A 21,507-nucleotide genomic window follows, 5' to 3' on the forward strand; every position below is an offset into this window, starting at 1 on the left:
GCTCTGACAGGGAACACAGAGTAGGAGTGGAAATACTGGAGGCAAACCTTCAGTTTTCAGCGCCTACTGAACATGTGCCTCATCATTCTCTTCCCCAAGTTAGCGCAGACGAGACTCTTCCGAGGCAGTGAGCTTCAGTGGCTGCAATCTCCTCCTAATCCAGGCTTGTTTCAGGGAAAATAGGCAATTTTATATCCCTTTGATATGGGTCTGAGCTGCTAATGATGCTAGGAAGTAAAAAGAAATGGGCATAGAAATACACAACTATGAAGAATTAAAATAGTGAATTTAATTCAGCCAATTCCAACAAAATCGGTAGTTCCCTGAAAAACAAACCTTGCACAGAAAACACAGAACAGAAATGGTTTCATCTTGACAGCTGGTGAGAGTAACTGGGTGAAAAGGTGAATGGAGTATTTCTGACTTCTCTGATAAACAAAAGGTTTCACACATCCTGAAAATGCCCTATTTTTTAAACGGGTTGGTTTTGGGAGGCAGTGATTGTAAATGCTCTGCAAGGAAAGCCCAGCTCTGTGCTCTGACACAACCAGTGACTGCAGATGCCAAATGTGTGGTTTTCAGAAAGCACTGATGCTTCCCTAAAGGAAAAGCTGGGACTTCTAAAAATCATAAAAACCTGGAATGGTTTGGGCTGGAAGGGAAACTCAAAGCTCATCTCACTCCAAGCCCCCACCAAGAGCAGGGACACATTCCACTAGACTATCCCAGAAACCTGAAGAACAACAACACAAAACCTATTATTTTTAAGAATCATAAGCCTGGCTTGCCCAGTGGTCCTGCTTTGGGCTTCAGGGCGATGCAGAGTCCAATGAAAGGACGTGAGGCTGTGGCTGTCGCCAGGCGTGTGGAGGGAGCTGCCTGCACAGCCTGGCTCAGCTCCTCCAGCACTGAAATACTCTTTCCAAAGCAATACCAAAAAAGGTTTGTTTCTAGGTCAGGACCTCAGCACTCAATTTTAACCAGGGGCTGACAGTCCAATCTGAACACAGCTGTAAAATGGATTCGCTGCAGAAGCTTTGGCATTCCTTTTGTAATTAGAAAACAGCCACTGAGCCGTGTGCCTTTAAAGGTGAAAGCTATTTTTGACATAAAAATTAGCACGTAGTTCCTCTGTCATCCCTCGGCTGCTGCGCTGGGAGCTGTGAGGGAACAATCCAAAGATAAGCAAGAAGTATAAACGTGCTGAGTTACACAAATATGTAGAAGGGGATCAGGTTTAATTTGTTTTATTCTCTGACAGTTAGGAGACAAAGAGATTTATTTCTATACTTTTTCTCCTAAAAAGCACTGGTTAAAAGGTCCACTTAAGTACTGAAACTCCAATGGCATTTAAAAACTTGAAGTGCTTTTAATAGCTGCTTTTTGAAAATACTATTAAATCTATTTTTGAGATGGACAAACTAAGCTACCAATGAAGCAGGGCAGGACTTTTTTGGAAGGGCCCAGCAGTGAGAAACTGTCATTCATTTCTCAACAACTCAGCTCCTGTACAGGGACCCTGAGATAAAAACTACCACAGTGCTTGATGCTTTAAAAACCTGAGTGTCCTTTAAATTCCAATTTTCTCTCTTTGGTGGGAATCTAACCCCCACAGCCTTGAAAATGAAGCCCAGGCAGGGTTCAGGATAGGCTCAGAGTGGTGTTTCTAAAATAAAAGTGAGGGAAGAGCGAGCAGAACTTGGAGGCTTATCAGCACCCGGAATGCCCCGGCTAATCCTCGGCAGCCCCGGCCCCTTTATGTAACCTGGGATTGCTGCAGCTCAACAGCTTACTGGGGTCTGGGTGGTTTTCTTTAAACCTCTCGTGGACAAATGCAAACACATTAAATACTTCTTTCTTCGGCCTCTCTAAGGAAAAAAATTGTTGTAAGAGGGGGAAAAAAATGTTTTATTTGTATCAAAAGCTAAAAGAATTAAACTTGTATGCCAAGACTAAAATGTGTTTCTCTCTGATCCATCACGACTGAATAGAACTTTCCCAATTTACAAAACTCAATTTACTGTAACTCTTCCTAAAAAAAGGTTAAATCCCAAATTTGTCTTCACCCCAAACACTCTCTGAAGTGTTGGGGTGCTCCAAGAGCAGAGCAGCCCCTTTGTGGCCTGTGCACACTTCTGGCAGCGTGGCTGGCCGTGCTGCAGTACTTACGTCCCCGTGGCCGCTTCCCCGCGGCTCTCCTTGCCCGGAGGACACCTTTCCGTGCCCTCCATCTGACTGCTCTGACTTTCCACAGCATCCTTCCGAGGCAAAATTCAACTCTCAAACTCTCAGCCGGTGCTAAGCCATTCGCCTCACGCTGAATGCTTACGGAAACTTCAGAAGGAAAAAAATAAACCCCCTATTGAACTCCTTGCAATCGGAGACCTGAATGGGCTCGACATAAACCCCACTCGAACCAGCAGCAGCAATAGGCTTCCCTGGATGTTGGATTCGATCCAGCTTAAAAGTTTCCATGAAATAAACTAGGCTAAGCGCATCAGCTGCATAGAAACTAACTCGGTGTAACAGGAGCATCTGTTCTTCTCGGCCACCATTTTCTCAGAGCCTGAACTCAGCGGCGCGAGGTGCCAGCGGATCCCCGGCCGCGCCGGCACACGGGCACCGACGTGGGTTAGCAGGGACATGCATGTCATATAAACTACTGCACCAGGTAGCTTTTGTTTGTCAGAAAAACAGCTTAATGTATTTGCAAGGATGGCATTACAGAGCGAAGTCAATGCCCGCACTGAGACAGCGGAGGAGCACACCTCGGACCCATTAATACACGGTACAAAGCAAATGTTTACCCAAGTACAAATGAAACAGGTCGACAATTAGCTAATGCAGCTTTGTGGACATAAACCAGGTACAGTTGAGCAGAACCAACATAAAATAAAAAGGAAACAGCCCTTTTCCTATGCCACGCTAAGAGCACCGTGGTTAGTGGTTTGGGAAGCCTCTGTCACGGTGAAAAATTTCCTTGCCGGTGTTTAATGTGTTTATTCTACTGCTACACTGCTGGGATAAAAATAAGAGCTGGCTGTCCAAGGGACCCACTGTCAATACTGCAGTAATTGACAACATACAATTAAGTCTCACACCTGTTTATTGTAAGTAATTCATAGATAACCACTTCTAGTACACATTTTCATATTGGCCTTTAATGCTTTTGTTCTCTTTTTTTTTTTTTTCTTTAAGCTCGGGGATACCCAAATTTCATCTAAGGGTCATCACTGTGGTTACCCAGACCCAGAAGGCTATACCTACTTTGGGAAACTGGTGCAAGGTGGTGTGGTGGCCAGGGATGACAGAGATGGCTGGGGAGCTACAGGTCCCAACATGCAGGACAGTGTGGAGGTGGCAGCGGGGCCAGGGTTGCTTGGGGACATGCGCTGACGGGCTGGCCGTGCACAGGGCCAAAACAAAAACCTCTACACACCTGGAGTAAGAACAGTGGCAACAAAGTCATAGCTACATATTCTTCTCTACATTTTTGTTTATTGAGACAAACTAATTAAAAGGCACAAACATAGGGCATATGTTTACATGGACATTATAACAAACATATACATTAAAAGTGTAGGAATGTGTTTCCTTTCTGCTAAACAGAAAGTTCCTAAGCTTTTATATATACAAAAGTTGTACAATTTGATGTCCTAAAGTACAAAAGATCATTTATAAAATTATTTTACACTAAGCTCTATTATTTTTTTTTGTTTGTTTTTGTTTTTACTATGTAGTCCAAGCCCCTAGAACAGTTTCACGTAAGGATACAGATACCTGTCACCTGAGCCAGCAGCCTGGCAATCACTGCTCGCACGGACACGGCCGGGGAGGAACGGAAGCAGTCCAGTGTGACTGGTCAGTCCTGCTAGCACTCTGTGAAAATGCACACGCTAATCTCCAGAGCTCTCAACTTCATTAAAGATAAAAACATCTCAACTGTAATTTTTTTTTTATTTTTTCCTCTTTTTTTTTTTTTTTTTTTTAATTTAATGTAGAGGTTGGGTTTAGGGTGGTTTGTTTTTTTTTAAACAAAGTTTTAAAAATGTGAATATGTGACATGATAGTCTAAAAAGTATATCTGTTTCCCTAGACTTTGCTTTCTACTTTATGTACAGATAAACAGGTTAAGAAAAAAAAGCACATGTAGCTTAAACATGTGTGACCATTTATGAGCAGTTCTGGGCTGGACAGCTCAGCACCCCAGAACTCCCACAAATTGATAGAAATGTGTTAACACAATAGAAGAATAACGTAAAAATGATGATGTTTGCAAATATTTACAAAGTTGAACAGATTTGCACAACACTTGATTAAGAAATAGGGGAGAAATTAAAAGACGCTCTCTGCTTGTCCTGGAGGGGCATCCTACCTAGTTAGTGGTTAGAATAAAAACTGTATACAATTTAATATAAGACAAAACTTCTAGTGAACAACTAACACGTCTGTCCCCTGCTGAAACACCAGCAGGCTCTGACTGGGAGGCAGAGGGCATAAAAATCACACCCAGGGCCTCCAGAATCTTCCAGCTTAAAGCAATTTTCCTTAAGTTTCCAAGCACTCCTTTTGCTCCTAGATAAGAGTCCCATGGGGGTCTGACTGTTCAGAGACCATGTTTACATACATTTCGACTCCTCTTCTGTCAGCCATGGCTGTTTCTCACCAAACAATAACAGTTTTTTTTAAAAAAATGTTGACTACAATGCTCTATTCCCTTAGGGTAATATGTTGGGTAATATTTACATCTCCAAATATCAGGTCACAATCCCTATTATATGTTGAAGTTAGAATGATAAGTTATCATATGCTTTGCATATCAGAGCTGGTATCACCTTTCCCATAGGGAATGCTGCCTGAAATTACCATATTCCCAAAGGTAAAATGCATATTTTCTCCAAAAATGCATTTTTTTTTTTTTTAAATGACAACATTGTAATGCATTTACTCATTAAAAAAAGAAAAAAAACAAAAACCAAAAACATCAACACAGACAAAGGTTCTACACTAGCTCAGAAACAGTGGACTTGCCTGGCAGGTTAAAATGAGCCATCCACCCTGTCACAGATACAGAGGGGTCTTTGCTAGTGTTTAGATTAAAATAATTTTCTAAGTTATAATTTGAGGGGACAAAACATAAAACTGTTTTTTTCAATTACCTTTTTTTTTGTTTTTTTTTCTTTTTTTTTTTTTTAAACTCTGGCAAATAAGTATCTGCTCTAATTCAACATCAGTCAGCTACAAGGTAAAACTTACTTTAAATGAAGTGCTCCAGTGAAACTCAAGCCTGAACCATGTGAGCCAAATCAAGGGGAAGATGCTACTGTGGTCTTTGATGACGTTGCCCCAGTGTCTTAGTCTGAATTTATTATAAAACTAAAACAAAACAAAACAAAAAACCCAACAGAACAAAACAAAACAAAACCAAAAAAAAACAAAAACAAAAACAAAAAACCCAACCAAACAAAACCCAAAAAAGAACTGCTGGTAAGGATTCCATTTTAATCCTTTTTAATACTGTTTAGAGCTTGTTTACCAGGGAGGAGAGGTGGGCAAGGCCTGGGGCAGGAAAGGCATGCTCTCCACTGGTCTCATGGCTATGTTGAGGGGGCCAGCCAGCGTCATGGGGGTGGGCAGGTTCATGGGGGACGTGATGGTGACGGGGTGCGCTATGTTCACTGGAGCGGTTACCGGGGTGGGCAGGTTCACCGGGGTGGTGAGCGTTAATGGAGAGGTCATGGACAGAGGACTGGTTATAGTTACAGGATGCCCTAAGTTCATCGGACTGGATATATTAACTGCACTTGATACATTTACTGGACTTCTCATGCTCATTGCAGCTGCCACTGTGACTGGGTTTGTGATAGTCCCAGAAGCCACAGAGGACGTTATATTGAATGGAGTAGTAAGAGTCACAGGCGTAGTAGCAGCAGTGGAGGTTTGGCACAAGTTAGCAGCTTCTAAAAATGAGACATAAAAAAGACAAAAAGTTTTTAACACATAAAAAAACCATGGACAAGATTTAAACAGAACATAACAAAACAAAAAACCCAAAAAACCAAACAAGAACAGGTACAAATTCTGGAATCGTTTTCTTTAGGTATTATTAGTAAGTTAAAACTGTTAACATTCTATAGCCTACAGGAAATACAAACTCTCATGCAGGTCATTTCAATTGAATATTTTTTTTTTTTCCTGAGAAGTCAAGTGAGGTTGTCTTAGCAAGAGGGTTTCCATGTTCATAAAAACAGTATTGTACAATCAAAATATCCTCCCAAGAGGAACAGTAGAAATAGAGGAGAGTGTGTACATACCGAATGGTACGTACTCTATAGCCTTCTCAAAGGTGAACTGACATTCTGTGAAGGTTTTAAAAAGTCATTATTAGGGACTGATAAGCAAAGCTCGTTTCAATATTTACCTGCTTATTTCAGTCTTAATTATTGCTGCTAAACTGCTCCACTGCTCACAGTACCTCTACTTCAAGGCCACCCCAGCAGCACACCCCTCAACCCCCATCAGCTCCTCAGCTTTCACACGAGCTACAGCTCCACACCAGGTTGGTTTGGGGGGTTTTGGGGGGGTTTGCAGCAAGCAGGACTGAAGTGCAGAGCAAGGGAGAGCCAGGAGGCTGGGCTGGGGAGCAGGGGGGGACGGGAATCACTGCACATCCATCAGCACCACCTGCCGGCTGCCCACACCGGGAGCTCGGGAACGGGACAGGGAACAGGGAACAGGGAGCAGGGAACGGAACAGGGAACAGGGAACAGGGAACAGGGAGCAGGGAACAGGGAACAGGGAACAGGGAACAGGGAGCAGGGAACAGGGAGCAGGGAACAGGGAGCAGGGAACAGGGAGCAGGGAACAGGGAACAGGGAACAGGGAACAGGGAGCAGGGAACAGGGAACAGGGAGCAGGGAGCAGGGAACAGGGAGCAGGGAACAGGGAGCAGGGAACAGGGAGCAGGGAGCAGGGAGCAGGGAGCAGGGAACAGGGAGCAGGGAGCAGGGAACAGGGAACAGGGAACAGGGAACAGGGAACAGGGAACAGGGAACAGGGAGCAGGGAACAGGGAACAGGGAACAGGGAGCAGGGAACAGGGAACAGGGAGCAGGGAACAGGGAACAGGGAGCAGGGAACAGGGAACAGGGAACAGGGAACAGGGAACAGGGAACAGGGAGCAGGGAACAGGGAACAGGGAACAGGGAGCAGGGAACAGGGAGCAGGGAACAGGGAGCAGGGAACAGGGAACAGGGAACAGGGAACAGGGAACAGGGAACAGGGAACAGGGAACAGGGAGCAGGGAACAGGGAACAGGGAACAGGGAGCAGGGAACAGGGAACAGGGAACAGGGAGCAGGGAACAGGGAGCAGGGAACAGGGAGCAGGGAGCAGGGAACAGGGAGCAGGGAACAGGGAACAGGGAACAGGGAACAGGGAGCAGGGAACAGGGAGCAGGGAACAGGGAACAGGGAACAGGGAACAGGGAACGGGACAGGGAACAGGGAACGGGACAGGGAGCAGGGAGCAGGGAACAGGGAGCAGGGAACAGGGAGCAGGGAACAGGGAGCAGGGAGCAGGGAACAGGGAACAGGGAACAGGGAACAGGGAACAGGGAGCAGGGAGCAGGGAGCAGGGAACAGGGAACAGGGAGCAGGGAGCAGGGAGCAGGGAACAGGGAGCAGGGAACAGAGAGCAGGGAACAGGGAACAGGGAGCAGGGAACAGGGAGCAGGGAGCAGGGAACAGGGAGCAGGGAACAGGGAGCAGGGAACAGGGAACAGGGAACAGGGAACAGGGAGCAGGGAACAGGGAGCAGGGAACAGGGAGCAGGGAACAGGGAACAGGGAGCAGGGAGCAGGGAACAGGGAACAGGGAACAGGGAACAGGGAGCAGGGAACAGGGAGCAGGGAGCAGGGAGCAGGGAACAGGGAACAGGGAGCAGGGAACAGGGAGCAGGGAACAGGGAGCAGGGAACAGGGAACCTAGAGAAACCTGGGGAAATACACTCTGCAGCAACATTACTGAGCCGTGTCTGCTTCCACACGAGTAGGGCAGGACCCCAAGCTCAGTTACACCCACGTGTCAGAGGTAAGCCAGAAGCAAAGAGTCCACTTTGCCTCCAGGGCAATACAAATGTAACTTTGAAAGCAACATTAGCCCCATTCAAGGGTTACTGTTGGTTCTTCAAAGTCCATAGCTAGGAGGGGTGGAGAGGAAGGGAAAGAGTAAAAAAAAAAAAAAAAAAAAAATTGTGAAAATAAATTGTACTAGACCAAAAAAAAAAAAAAAATCCCATCTAGTGTTGTAAAGCCACCACAAATGGAACTAGCAGAGGAGAAGCAGCATGGAAAGAGCAGCTCAGGCATGGCACTGACTGGTCTAACTTCACCTTCAAGCACAGTCACACCCACAGACACATCCCACCCAAGCCCCTTCCCCAGTTAAGCTAAAAGCACCAGTACAACCCCCCTGCTACCCACCCACCCCCCCTCACCCCCTACCCTGCCCCAAACCACTTTTATGTTAAAGCATATTCAATGTTCTCAGTAAGAAAGGAAAAGGAAACAAGACATAGGAAAGAACAAGCAGAAAATAAATTTCAGTGATTTTCTAAATCCGACATCATTTGCTTTATCTATTTAGTGGCCTAATGATATGTACTGTTTCTGTTATCACATTTTAACATGAATAAGCTGTTTCTGTACTGTCTGATCACAGAATTCAATTACTGACATAACAAGGGGAAAGGAAGCAAGCAGCCTAAAACACAAAAAAGAACCTAGAAAACAAAAACAGATTGAAGAACTGAAAAGAAGGTTGAGAGAAAAGGAAAAAATAAGGTGAGTCAAAAGCATTCCTAAAAACAGCCAGTGAGAAACAGTAAGCAGTAGTGATTAAGAACTTCTAAAACATGTAATCCATGAAGTCACATGATGGGCATTAATAATCAAACTGTTGTGAAACAAATAAGCAGCAGTAATGGGAGAATTTAAACTACTGTATCTTAAAACCACTAAACTGAAGCAATCTGTTCTCTACAAACTGACACAATGACCAACACCAGCAATTCCACTTCAATTACAGCAGCATAGGTAAGCTGTGAGCCAGCACTGATGAGAAACAGGATCACTGATTACCTCATTTTGTAATGACAAAAAAAAGCAACAGAGAGAGAGAGAGAGAGAGAGAGAAAGTTCTCTGAGGTCTAGAAAGCTTCATGCAAATACAGTTACATGATGATAGAGCAGATGGAATAAATTGGGAGAGACAAGATGAGCAGGACACAGCACACATGTGCACCACCCTGGTGCAGATGTAAGTGCAGGGTGTGTGTGTGTGCAGGTACAGGTAAATAAGCACAAACACAGCTAAAAGCCACATGCAAGTCAAAGCCCACACTCCTACCTTGGAGCAGTCACACTGATGGCTCTAAGGACACAGGCAAGCACAGAGACCCAAGGCAGCAAGCCATGAGCATAAAACCATTTAACACAGCCTAACCTGGGGCCTGTTTGTCCTGTTCTCTCAGCTATGACTTCTAAGAATGAAACTGCCATGTCAGACATCCTTCCTGACACCTTCAACTCCCTGTATGACTGTGAGCTCCACTACCCCACAAACCCAAGCACGTCAGTATTGGTTTGTTTTACCTTTCTTCCTGGCTTTGACGGCCTCTTCCCACAACCTCAGGGTCTCTACCTGCTTCCCAGGCCAACTTGTTACGTGTTGTTGCTGCTGCTGCTGTTGCTGCTGCTGCTGCTGCTGCTGTTGTTGCTGTTGTTGTTGCTGCTGCTGCTGCTGCTGCTGCTGTTGTTGCTGCTGTTGTTGCTGCTGCTGTTGCTGTTTCTGGTTGCTGGTCTCTTCACTCATGCATGCTATGCCAATCAAGTAAGAACACAAATTCACCTTGAAAAGTTACTCTGCTTTCTGCTGAGATCGCAAAGGCAACTTCTACAAAGAGCATGTGGAATCTCACAGGATTCCAAGAACAAAATCACACAGGTGTTTAAAACAATATCATTAATTCTGTGCTTCATAAAACTACTTTTGCAAAAGTTAAAACCCAAAATATAAGTCAAGAACATCTATTTTAACTGCCAAAAATGGACTTGTCATTATTTAGTTTGTATTTAGGAAGAATTAAATTAAAGACGTCAATGAATCTCTAGAACTCAAACTGATTCAATTTTTTCTAAACTTTATCTCTTAAAAATGAAAAATAAAAAAGCCTCTTTACTTTTTATTTCAAGTATGACTTAAAAATTTCAGTTTACATCAGAGAACAGCCTGTCACTACTCTCTGGCCACAGTACAGCTCATCATTTCCACTTCTAACAACTGTTCTAAATGCCTCATGTGAACTGGCTTAGCACCACCAAACTGGCTTGGGAAGCCAGAGTTGTAACCCTATACCTTGAAAAATACTTGACATCCAAATTTCCTACTAAGCTCAACAATCAGGCATTTCAGAGATTCCCAGTACCTTCAAATTATCCAGGAGCAACAGGAACTGCAAAGATGTTGTAAATTAATACAGTTTAAAAGGCTTTAAGGACAAAGTTTCCAAAGACATTCCTTACTTCTGCCTCTTTATTCCTCTGAAAACCCGTTTAATATTACTAACCATGTGGGCTAACTTAAGTTACAGGTATTTTAATCGGGAAAATTTGAAAGTCAAGTCTTCATTTGCTTGCTAGGCATTCCAGGTCCAGACTGCAGCACTTCCACAGGGTTTAAGTCTAGAAGGAGCTATTACAAACATCTCGTCTGACCTCCTGCACAACACCAGTCAGATGCCATTAATGCCCCAAACATATCAGGGCTGGATTTAAATCCTTTTCTTGTCAGCTACTGCCTGAGGGAGGAAACACTGAGCTCCAAAGTCAAAGCTCAGAGAAAGCAGAGGAATCTTTCTCCTGATTTTGACGAGCTTTAGATGAGGCTTCAGACCTGAAACCTGGCAGAAGTTAGCATCTCTTAAATAGTCTGAAATCTCCAAAATATCTGTTGGACTTTTAGGCCTGCACAGTTCAGGAAGCAGAACTTAAAGGTGAGAAAACCTGGGAACTCTTTGCTTCAAGAGATGGGACACTGTCATGAACTGAAGGGCATTCCCAAGGGATAAGAACAGGGATAAGAACAGGGATAAGAGCAGTCTCGCAGCAAACCAACTCCACACACTCCAATTCTTAAACTGAAGCAGATTCTGTTACTAAATATCTACTTTTAAGAGGTGTGACCACCCAGACTGACAAAACAGGCAGCTGAATTTAAACGTCATCAAAGGCAATTCCCTTCGCAAACACATTGTTATTAGAAATGTTTGTAAAACGTTCACCTACTTTTATTGATGCCTTGTTTACAGGTATTACAGTTGATACTTTGGCTCTGCCCGTGTGTCTTTAAGTGGCTGGTGATATATGCTGCACTCAGAAGTTTACCACAGATATTACACGATACCTTTCCTTCATGGCGCACCATGTGTGTCCGCAGTCTGTCTTTGGTGGCAAAGGCAGCAGTGCACGTCTAGATGAAGGACAAAGTTACACTTGAGGTGCAGACAGAGCAGTACAGCCTCACTACAGGCACACTGGGAGCCCCTGATACCTTGCAGGTCCTAACAGTATCCTAAGGGTACTGACAACTTTGAGTTTTTACCTGTATTTATGGAGAAACAAAAATCAAACTACACAGCAGAGACTGAGAATGGAATTTGCTTCTGAGACAAGCAGGACAAAAATCATACTCTATACTGCTTGAACTTTCTTAAAACAGTGGGTTGCCTTACCCACCAATGCAAGAGAAGCTTATAAAAACACCTGCAACAGGCAAAGTTGGTTTCTAATGTAATTTTACTGTACAAATATGAACTTGGTACCTTACACTGCTCAATTACTTCTGTTCCCATCCACCACAAGGAAACAAAACCTTTTCCTAACACTATTGTTTTTTGCCCAAGGCTTTTACTTAAGAAGATAAGTCACTAAAACACAGGTTGGAATAAGCATGGATATTCCAAGCAAAACAGTTAGTTGTTCAAGGGCAATCAAATTATTTCTTCTAGACTCAGTCATCAACTTATGACAACTTGCTTTCCCCTTCCAACAAAATAGAGAGATCCAGAATCAACCATTCCCACCCATTTTAAATAGATATGCTGAGAAAGATATTTGATTTTGAACATGCTGAGAAACACACTGCACACATTACCCCAGAAATGAGCACTGAGCTGAGGATGCTGCTACAATCCTACTGCTAAGTTAAGCATATGGTAAAACACAGCAACTACGCTGTTCTCCAAGAAAGCAAAAAGCCTCTAATCTTCCTAAAAAAAACAGCCACGGCATCTTTTTAAAGTTCCACCAGAACTCCAGCACTGTGGTGCGGTGGCAGATGTGGCTTTATTCCTAAACTTGCTTTTTAAAATCAAAAGGAGTGAATACAGTTCTGGAAAGATTCACCTGCGTACTACTGACACAATAAGGTATTGTTCTTAATAAACCATTTTAGCCCTTACTTGGCATTTGAAGGGTCTCTCTGTTGAGTGAACATGTTTTACGTGACAGCTTAAATGATCAGGCCTGCAAGAAAGAGAGGAACAGGAGAAAAGTGCACACTGTTACAAACACAGAGTCGGGACACCTTGGCTAGCGGTGCTGACACCACGCTGGTCACTCCCTGCAGCCCCCATCCCTCTGCCAGCCAGGACAAATCCCTTCCCTTCACCTACCAGGGGTTCACCTGCAACACTTCACAGCTTAAAACCAACCTGTGGTTTAAAACTTAACTCTCTTCTCCTCACATGCCTGAAAATGGCACGTTTGGTCACACCTTGTGTAAAGACGAGAGCACAACAGCTCTAAAGGTTGAAGTTTTGTCTATTGCAAGCACAGCTACAAACAAAGCCAGCAGCAATGCAAGTTCCCCTCTGCTGTCAGTGCCCTCCACCCTGCCATAAGAAGAGGTGAGAGTTTCCCTGCCCTGCCCCACGTGGTCACAGACCATGGCAAAGGCTGGTAAAGGGGCTCACTGCCCACCCTCAGTGACACAGACACACACCTTGTGGGACCTGCATGAGGTCAAGAAACCATTTCAAACCACTGTCCTAAAACAGTGACCACTTCTGACCACTGCTAACCTCGCTCAGATGGAGACTCCCCCACCCTAAAGGCAGACAAGGCTCTTTATCCCCTCAGCAATCTCCTCAGAAGTTTGCTTCTCCCAGCTCCTCACTACCACAGCTTAACCCTTCTTGCTCACAGAAAGCCACTAGCGGAGCATGCCTGGGATTTGCTACATGGTACCTTGAGAAGCCTTTTCCACAAACACCGCAGGTGTAGGGTTTCGTGATGCCACCTTCGTGAGACCTCACGTGGTAGGTCATGCGATCCTTTCTCTTGAAGCGCTGATTGCAAATGGGACATTCGAAGGGTTTCTCGTCCGAGTGGGACAGCTTGTGCCGGTTGAGGTGGTAGACGTCCCTGAAGGCCTTTCCACACATCTCACAAGCGTGGTTCTTCTTCACGGGCTTGCTGGGCTTCTTCACCGTCTGCGTCACCGCCATGGCCGTGGCGCCGGCGCTGCTGCTGGGGTTGGTGGCAGAGGAAGACGTAGTGACTGTGGACAGGATGCCTGCGATAGTCGAAACCAGTGAACTCCGGCTGTTGTCACCAGCGATGGTCGAGATAAGGGGCACCATTGTGGTGGGAGTTTTCTTTGGCCGTGACACTAACTTTATCCCTGTGTGGCAGGACTCGTGACGCCTCAAATGGTAGCTGTCCCTGAAAGCTTTGCTGCAGTAAGTGCACACAAAGGAGGTTTTAGGTTTTTCCTTTTTAATCCCAACAATAGCATCCTTTAATGTTTCTGGTGCAGGCTGAGGTTTCTGCGTTATTGGTAAGGGCAGAATCGGCTTCTGATCGGGCGGCTCAACAGCAGAGCTCAGGAGAGGCAACAAACTGTTCTGTGCTGCCTGCTGTTGGTGATGGGAGGCTTCGTGTGCCTAAAACCAAACAGTCACACTTAAATTCTCTGGATGGGTGCTCGCTCTGGCACGGTGAGAACATTTACAAACGACAGGGAAGCACATTCTAGACCAAAAGCCATGGAGGGAACAACAGGGGAAGGTTACATAATGCTGGTTTTGGACAAGATAAACGGCTGGTGCTGTAAATGCCCTGGCTGCGCAGATCCTGTGGTAACTGTAGAACACAGCACAACAACCAAGGAGTTACTAAGTTTCTGGAGGGCAACTTTTTATGGAAGACAACTAGGTGCTTGTCAGATGTTTTAGTAAGAGCATTTCATCTTTACATAACAGATAACTCATTCTGCTAATGATGGTATCAGATGGCACCTCAGGACTATCTCTGCAGAGGATGAAGGTACTGACAGGAGTTGCAAAATCAGGCCCCACCTTTAAGCCAAGCTCAGTGCACACTGAGAATTGAACTGCAGCCACAGAGAGCCAGGATGCGATAAGGCGTCTTATTTAAACAGTGTGTTCATACCCCTGTGCCAGCACTGAAACCAAAGCAACTGGAATCGGGAGCTGTCTAAAGCCACATCTCTATATTTAGCAGGTTCCTGATGCATTTATCCACTGACCACTGTGCTCTCTGTGTCTGGAACTAACAAGAATAGAGGCATGGCCTTTTTCTCTTCGTCAGCAGCTACTTTGTGCTGGGAAGAGAAACTGATCAATACACACTGGGAGACATCTAGAGATGCTGGAGAACATGGTTTGGGGGTGTTGGGAATACACCCTGAAAGCTGTTTGAAAGCAGCCAGTACCAACTAACTCTGAACACAGAAAGCGTGGCAGAAGCTCCAGGGAAGGGAAGCCAGCGCTGCTGGGTGAGCTGCAGCCTGCCTGCCACAGGCTGTGCTGCACCACGCGTGGTTATTCCGAGGCAGAAACACCGTTATTAAAACTCATCCAGTCAGACTGGGACAAAACCCTGACAGATATAATTTTAATGTGGTTTAGAAACCACACAGACCAATTCAGCCTAATGGAGCATTAAAATAAATCACTCCAGCACCTTAAGCCAGTTTAAGTGCATCTGTATTCAAGATGTGCCTTGGTCTCATCAGACCAGTTTTAAATCAGGCTCGTTATTAACACAGTGTGCCAGGCTTTAAGCTGAGTTTGGGGAAACTTGCATTCCCATTAGATCAGTACTGCATCCTTCCAGGACTCCTGTCCAATGATTTTCCTCACAAAATAACATGACTCAAAGCCGTGAGAGCTGAATAAAACACTGTGCCAGTGCACGACCCTGACCTGTCTACTTTTACATCTGCTGGGGTGGACAGTACTAGGAAGCACACTCAGGATAATGCTCTTCCCATGGGAATCCATTTCAACACGTCCTTTGGACAAGCCAGTACTTCTAGAAGCTCACTTTGGGCCTTTTTCCTAGTTGTATCCTGGGTGCTTTTTCTCTCTGGATGGCAGCAGGAGCTACAGCCCCCCCAGAGCATCTCTCCCTTGCTGTAGGGCAGCTCCTGCATCACTCCAATCTCACTTTTTGGGAGCGTGGTGCTGGTGATCTTTGGATGGAAGCCATGGGTGGATACGAACACTAACCCATGTGGGAAGGAATACAAGCTCCCAAACACTCCAAGCCTATCTGACAGGAAAACAGTTCACAGGAGAAAGCCTGGACTCCGGCCGTTAACAGGAGACAAAACCTGTGGGAATCATTAGGAGGCAGGCCAGGCTGTCCACGTTTATCTGCTTTTTAGATCCAAAGCTCAGGATGCAACAGGTAGGCTGGGTATTAGCACACCTGCCTGGCCACAGCAGCCACCTCAAACAACAGCCCCAGGGGCTGCTTTATTTCAGGGAGCGACTGCAGAGCTGGATCCAGAACTCTCCTGGAGGCGACACTGCTAAATCAGGGCACGGCACAAGCTCCAGCAGCTCCATTAAACTTTTCCCTGACTTCAGTGACAATTCTGGATTTTCAACCATTTATTTTCCACGTTTTTTAAAAAGGTTTTGACACTCCTACATTGCAGGAAAGTAAGAGTTTGCACGATCCGCACTGACAGAACAATACTGAGCAAGTTGTGCACTTCAACACAATTTTAACTTTAAAAAAATCTGAAATGTTTTACAACTTCAAATCAGCCTTGAACAATGTTGTTAAACTGCACCAGAAGACACTGCAGAGCACCTAATGATAGCTCCAGAGATACAGTTTCAAAGGCAGAGCTAGCAGATCGGATAATGGAGAGCCCAAATCCTTTGGACAAGGTTCAAACTTAGGCAGTTTATGGATATTTTTAAGCCTCAAAGAATCGTCAGCACTTCAAGGTAATGATGCACTTATTCCTACAGATCCGATGGAGTCAGTGGACATAAAACAATGTATATTCATCAAGCTACAGGCTCTGGAGCTGCTGCTTATATAAGTCTGCTCATGTTGGTTCCCAGGGAGCCGGCGTTACTCGCAGCCCCGTGATCCTCGCAGCCCCTCTGCCACGAGCTGTGCTCCTCAGTTTCCAGGGGCCCTTAAAGCCTTTTAAAAAAGGATCAGGCAGCATTTTTTTTTAACTGCCTGTTGGAGAAGGGAAGCCAGCACCTGCTGCACGCCTCTGGCAGGCTCAGTTATGCAGGCTCCGATCACGGTTTTACTTGACCCAGCATTAACATCAAGTCAACATTTTGGAGATATTTTGATGGCCTGGGACAGGCTCTCTGCAAAATCCCCTTGTTCTGTCACTAATTCCTTCTCTCCTGGGGGGGCAGCAAAGAAAAAAACCCTGCAATTCGTGACCCAGAGTGTAGGATGTGGCATTGTGAACTTCCAATGCCAGAGGCTTAAATATTTTTGTGCTCCAGCCTTAATGTGAGAGCAACAAATTAGCATGAGTCATATCTTGAACACTCCATCTGATGGATGAATCCTCCTCACATTAACAGATACAACTTTCGCTTCCTGAGCACATCCTAAAAGTGGTTTTCAAACTATGCATTTTGGGGCCTGAGAAGATCCAAACAAGAACTGCTTATTCAGTAGCACGATTGTTTCTTTAGAAAGGGATACAATTCATCAAAATGCCACCTAAAAACAATCAAACAACTTTATTTGGAAGGAGCGATTTACAGTCGCACAGCCCACTGCTACAGGACTAAAATTAAGACGTGGAAACCTCCTCTAAAAACATTTGGCTAAAAATTACAACTTTATATTCCACGTATTAAGCTGTCCCTTAGGAATCCTGTCCCAGCTGGAACACACACTTGGTTTAACACTCCCCCCAGGAAGAACAAGTGTGAATATTCAGTCACTTCCATTTGTTATTTAACTGACAGTGGGGAGAGGCTTTTAAATCCACGTTTTTAAACTAGTTTTAACTAATCAGCTGGATCAGGGCTGATATGCTGCTGTGAGAATGGGAAGAAGAAAAATGGAAGTCCCATCAGGACTACCTCAGTGCTGCTTTCTGCTGGGTGCATTGGCATGCTCGCACCCCAAATCCTCGATTTTAACAAAACCACTCAAGGAACAATACCCAGCATTTATTATGAGCTCTGAAAGCTTTATTATTTAGAGAGAGGGGAAAAAAAATCAGAGGAAAATTTCCACGTCACAGTTTTATGGAGATGCTTCCGAGTCGCACGTTCGGAAAGTGAACTGCTGACTCCTTAATTAAAAGCAGCAAAGCTGACTCCTAAATCAGCGTGTGACATCACTACCTCAAAACTCAGCACCTTCAAAAAAACACGGACGAGCAGCGAGGGGCTGGACACGTACTTGAAAGCATTACTTGGCATTTCTCAGCCTGCTGCAATACAGTCCTGCCATCCCAGAAAAATTTTTCCCCTGGAAAACGCTCAGCTGGGAGGCAGCAAGGCACTAAAGCAGCCCCGGCTCGGAGGGTGATGGCCCTAAACTAAGGAGATTAACTTCTTAGCGTGAAGTTTCCTACGTGCGAATCACAACTGCCCGCTAGAGTGAGAAATAATTCACCAGACCTCAGCCAAACTCGATGGCATCACCCGCATCCATCACGGAAAGGCGGAAAACCCAGCGCCCAGCTCCCGGTACCGGCTCCCCGGAACATTCCCGGCGTGTTTTCGGAGGCAGAGAACCCGAGCGAGTGACTCATCCCTTGGTACTTGCAAGGGACGGATTTTTCCTCCCTAAAGGAATGGTGCTCGCTCTTGGCGGATTTATTCATTCAACTCAGGTTTTCAAACTCGTGTCACGGGTTGGGTTTTGGGTTTAATTCCGAGGACAGTGAGGAAGCGAGCGGCCGCCACCGGGAACGTGCAAAGAGGATTATTTTACCTTGAGAAAGGTGATGTGCTGGGCGCTTTTTTTTTTTTTTTTTTTTTTTTTTTTTCCCCGCTGCTGCTGCTGCAATCACACATTTTATGTTTTCCAGCTCAAAAAAAAAAAAAAAAAAAACCGAAAAAAAAAAAAAGAGGAGAAAACAATCTGGTGCGAAAGGGCTCGCGAGGCTCACAAAAGCCAGGCGAGGATTTTTTTTCTTTTTACTTTTTTTTTTCCTGGTACATTGGATTTTCTTTGGAATTACATAAACAGCGGTGTTTTTAAGTCGGTCTTTCACCGACAGAAAGGGGGAAAATTGTGACTCAGTTGGCAAAGGGAGGGGTTGCACGCTCCACCGTCCCTATTCCTCCCCATTCCCGTTAGGATTTCGCCAGTTTTTACAGAAATCCGGCCCGCTCGCGTCCTATTTTAAAAGAAAACAAGCTCCCTCGTCAGCCGGCCCTGAGTCAGGCTGTTTAAAGAGGGATTAATTTATTCTCCCAGACACGGCGTTTGTTCCATCGGGGTTTTGTTGGAGCCCGGTGGAAGCTAGGGGTTGTTTTTGGTTTTTTTTTTGTTGTTCGTGGGGTTGTTTTTTTTTTTTCTGTTGTTGTTGTTTTTGTATTTGGGCGGGGGGGGGGGGGGGGGAGAGAAAAACAAGCAAACATCAAAAAAAAAAATAAAACAAAGCGCGATCTCATGTTTTGCGGGGGAAAAAAATAAAAATAAAATACCAATATGAATATCGGTGGTTTGTAATGAAAGCGGGAAGGAGCGCGCTGCGGGGCGGCGGCGGAGGGAGAAAGTGCAGGAGGGAAGGAGGGAGAAGCGGAGCCGCGGAGCCCGTGAGGCGCTGGCCGGCGGGCCGGGCCGGGCCGGGCCGGGCCGGGCCGGGGGCGGGCGGGGGCCGGGCGGGCGCGCTGAGTGACAGCCCGGCCCGGCGGGGACCGGCGGGGCCGCGGCCGTGAGGGAGGGAGGGAGAGAGGGGGGGCGCGGGCAGCGCCGCCGCCGCCGCGGGGCCTCACCTGAAAGAGGAACGCGGTCCAGTTGGCCTCCATGGCGGGGGCGGCGCGGCCCCGGGCGGCGGCGGCGGCGGCTGCGGCGGGCGGTCCCCCCGTCGCTCCCTCCCCCGGGCCGCAGCTACATGGAGCCGACAACAAAGCGGCGGCGGCGGCGGCGGCTCAACATGGCAGCGCCGAGCGGCCGCTTCCGCTAACCTCGGGCTGCACCACTGCGGCCCAGAGGGGGGAGGCGGCGGCGCGGCGCCCCGGCGGGGCGGCGATGGCCCGGGCGGCCGCGGCGCCGCCCCCGCCGCTCCCCTCGCCGCGGGGCGGGCGGCGGGCCCGGGGCGGCGCGGCGGGGCGGCGGCGCGGGCGGCGGGGCCGGGGCGGCGCGGCGGGCCGGCCGCCCCCCCCGCGGGGCTGGCAATGGGCCGGTCCCGGGCTGGGGAAGCCGAGCTGTGGCGAGAGAGAAGATGGAGGAGCGGCCGAGGTGTCCGGGGCCGCCGCTGCCGCCCGCCCCGGCTCGGCCCCGGGGCCGCCGAGCCGCCCGCCCGCCCCTTCTCCCCTCCCCGCCCGCCGCCCCCGCCCGCCGCCCCCGCCCGCCGCGCCGGGAGGGAGGGAGGGAGGGAGGGAGCCGCGGGGGCGGCGGGGGGCGGCTTCGCCCGCGGGTGCGGGCGGGCGGCAGCGCCGGGGGCGGAGGGTGAACTCGGGGCTGCCCCGGGGGTCGCCCGGCGCCGCCGCCGCCTTGGCACACCCGGGCTCGCCCTCAGCCCACCCGGGCTCGCCTCAGCCCCCCGGGGCTGCTGCCGCCGGCCGGGCCGGCCTGGCCGGGCTCCAGGAGGGCCGGGCCCGGCGCTGTCCCGCGGCCCGCGGGGGGCTCGGGCCGGGCCGTGACCCCGCGCAGCTCCACAGGAGAGCGTTCGCCCGTACCTGAGGCATCTCCGGCGCAGCACATGCATGCAAATCGTAGCCACGAGCAATTAAATGCGTTCGTACCGTTAATTACGTGTTTACATACATCAAGCACGTCCCTGACAGGCGGCAGGACCGGGCCCAGGGACGGCCCCTTGCACCTCCCTGCTGCTCCCAGGACAGGGAAGGATGCTGGTGACATCTGTGCCCTGCCTCGGGTGGCATTGGGGGACACCCAGCCTTTCTTGGACACCTGAGTGTGGCAGGTTTAACACTGTCACGGGAGGGGGGTATTAATCCTGACCTCCCACTGCCTTCACTGGCGCTGGGGAGATGAGAACAGGCTTACAGCACTTTATTATTTATTTTCCCCCGGCTCTGGTCAATCCTCTTTGCTCAGGCTGGATCCCTGCTGAGCATCGAGGCCTCGGTGGCGCGGGGAGAAGCGGCCGAGGCGCCCTGGCTGCAGCGTGCAGGGCTAAATTTGGCCCCTGTGACTTCCTCCCGTGTGGGACACCCGGGTGGTTTTTCTTGTCTCCTGTTACAGATAATGCAGAGGCTGGTCCTGAAGCCGCAGCTCTGCGAAGCCCTGGTGCAGCAGGGAGGAGGGACAGTGGGGACAGAGCAGGGACCAGGGGACACCTTTGTGCAGCGTTGGGCAGATCACCTGGCTCCTGCAGCGCTGGTCCCCAGCCCTCCCCAGGCGTTTCTTCACCTTCCCAGAGCGTTGCAAAACAGTCCTTGGTCTGTTCTGAGAGATGCCTCCGGTTCTTTCACGCCTCTCAGGCTTTTTTCCTTGAAACTCCAGTGCCAGAGTCAAGTGGTTATGTCAAAACGTGTTTGCATTTGAAACAAAAAAGTTTCTCAGCCTTGTGACCCCAGAGGGAAGTTTGTGACTGTGTGCCCAGGGGCTTGGCTGCCTGGAGTGGCCCAGCCTGCTCGGGAGCACCTGCAGCTCCAAGGGTCCGTGTGCCTCAGGCAGTTTGGAGCCTCCTTGGTTTTGACCCTCCTGTCTGCACCACGTAGAGCTCAGTGCTGATGCTCTGTGAAATATTGCCCTTGCTCTGCAGAAGATCCTCACTGAGAGAAACAGACCAAAAAAAAAGGAGCCAAAGGGGTTTGCCAGTGCAGAGCTCCACCAGTCCGGCTTGGAGATGCTCTCTGCTCATCCCAGATGTTTTTTTCCCAGCGGGATCACCCCCTCTGCACCCCGTGTCCCTGTCCTGCCCGCTGTCCTGACCCCGGAGGAACCCCCCGTTCCAGGAGAGGAGACACCACTGCCGCTCCTGGTTATTTCCCTCCCG

The 21,507-nt window shown here is 48.0% G+C and overlaps 1 protein-coding gene across 1 annotated transcript; it reads right to left on the bottom strand.

Moving 5' to 3' along the window:
• Nucleotides 1-3,478: 3,478 nt before the first annotated feature.
• Nucleotides 3,479-19,598, bottom strand: VEZF1 (vascular endothelial zinc finger 1). The gene is made up of 7 exons (XM_056506668.1): nucleotides 19,316-19,598; nucleotides 13,305-14,002; nucleotides 12,518-12,581; nucleotides 11,343-11,526; nucleotides 9,651-9,875; nucleotides 6,315-6,359; nucleotides 3,479-5,960 (listed from the first exon to the last, which is right to left on the bottom strand). Exons 1-7 carry the CDS (start codon nucleotides 19,346-19,348, stop codon nucleotides 5,533-5,535), a joined length of 1,677 nt encoding a protein of 558 aa, XP_056362643.1. The 5' UTR covers nucleotides 19,349-19,598; the 3' UTR covers nucleotides 3,479-5,532.
• Nucleotides 19,599-21,507: the final 1,909 nt, after the last annotated feature.

The sequence above is a fragment of the Oenanthe melanoleuca genome, chromosome 19, assembly GCF_029582105.1.
Source record: "Oenanthe melanoleuca isolate GR-GAL-2019-014 chromosome 19, OMel1.0, whole genome shotgun sequence".
Lineage (NCBI taxonomy): Eukaryota > Metazoa > Chordata > Aves > Passeriformes > Muscicapidae > Oenanthe > Oenanthe melanoleuca.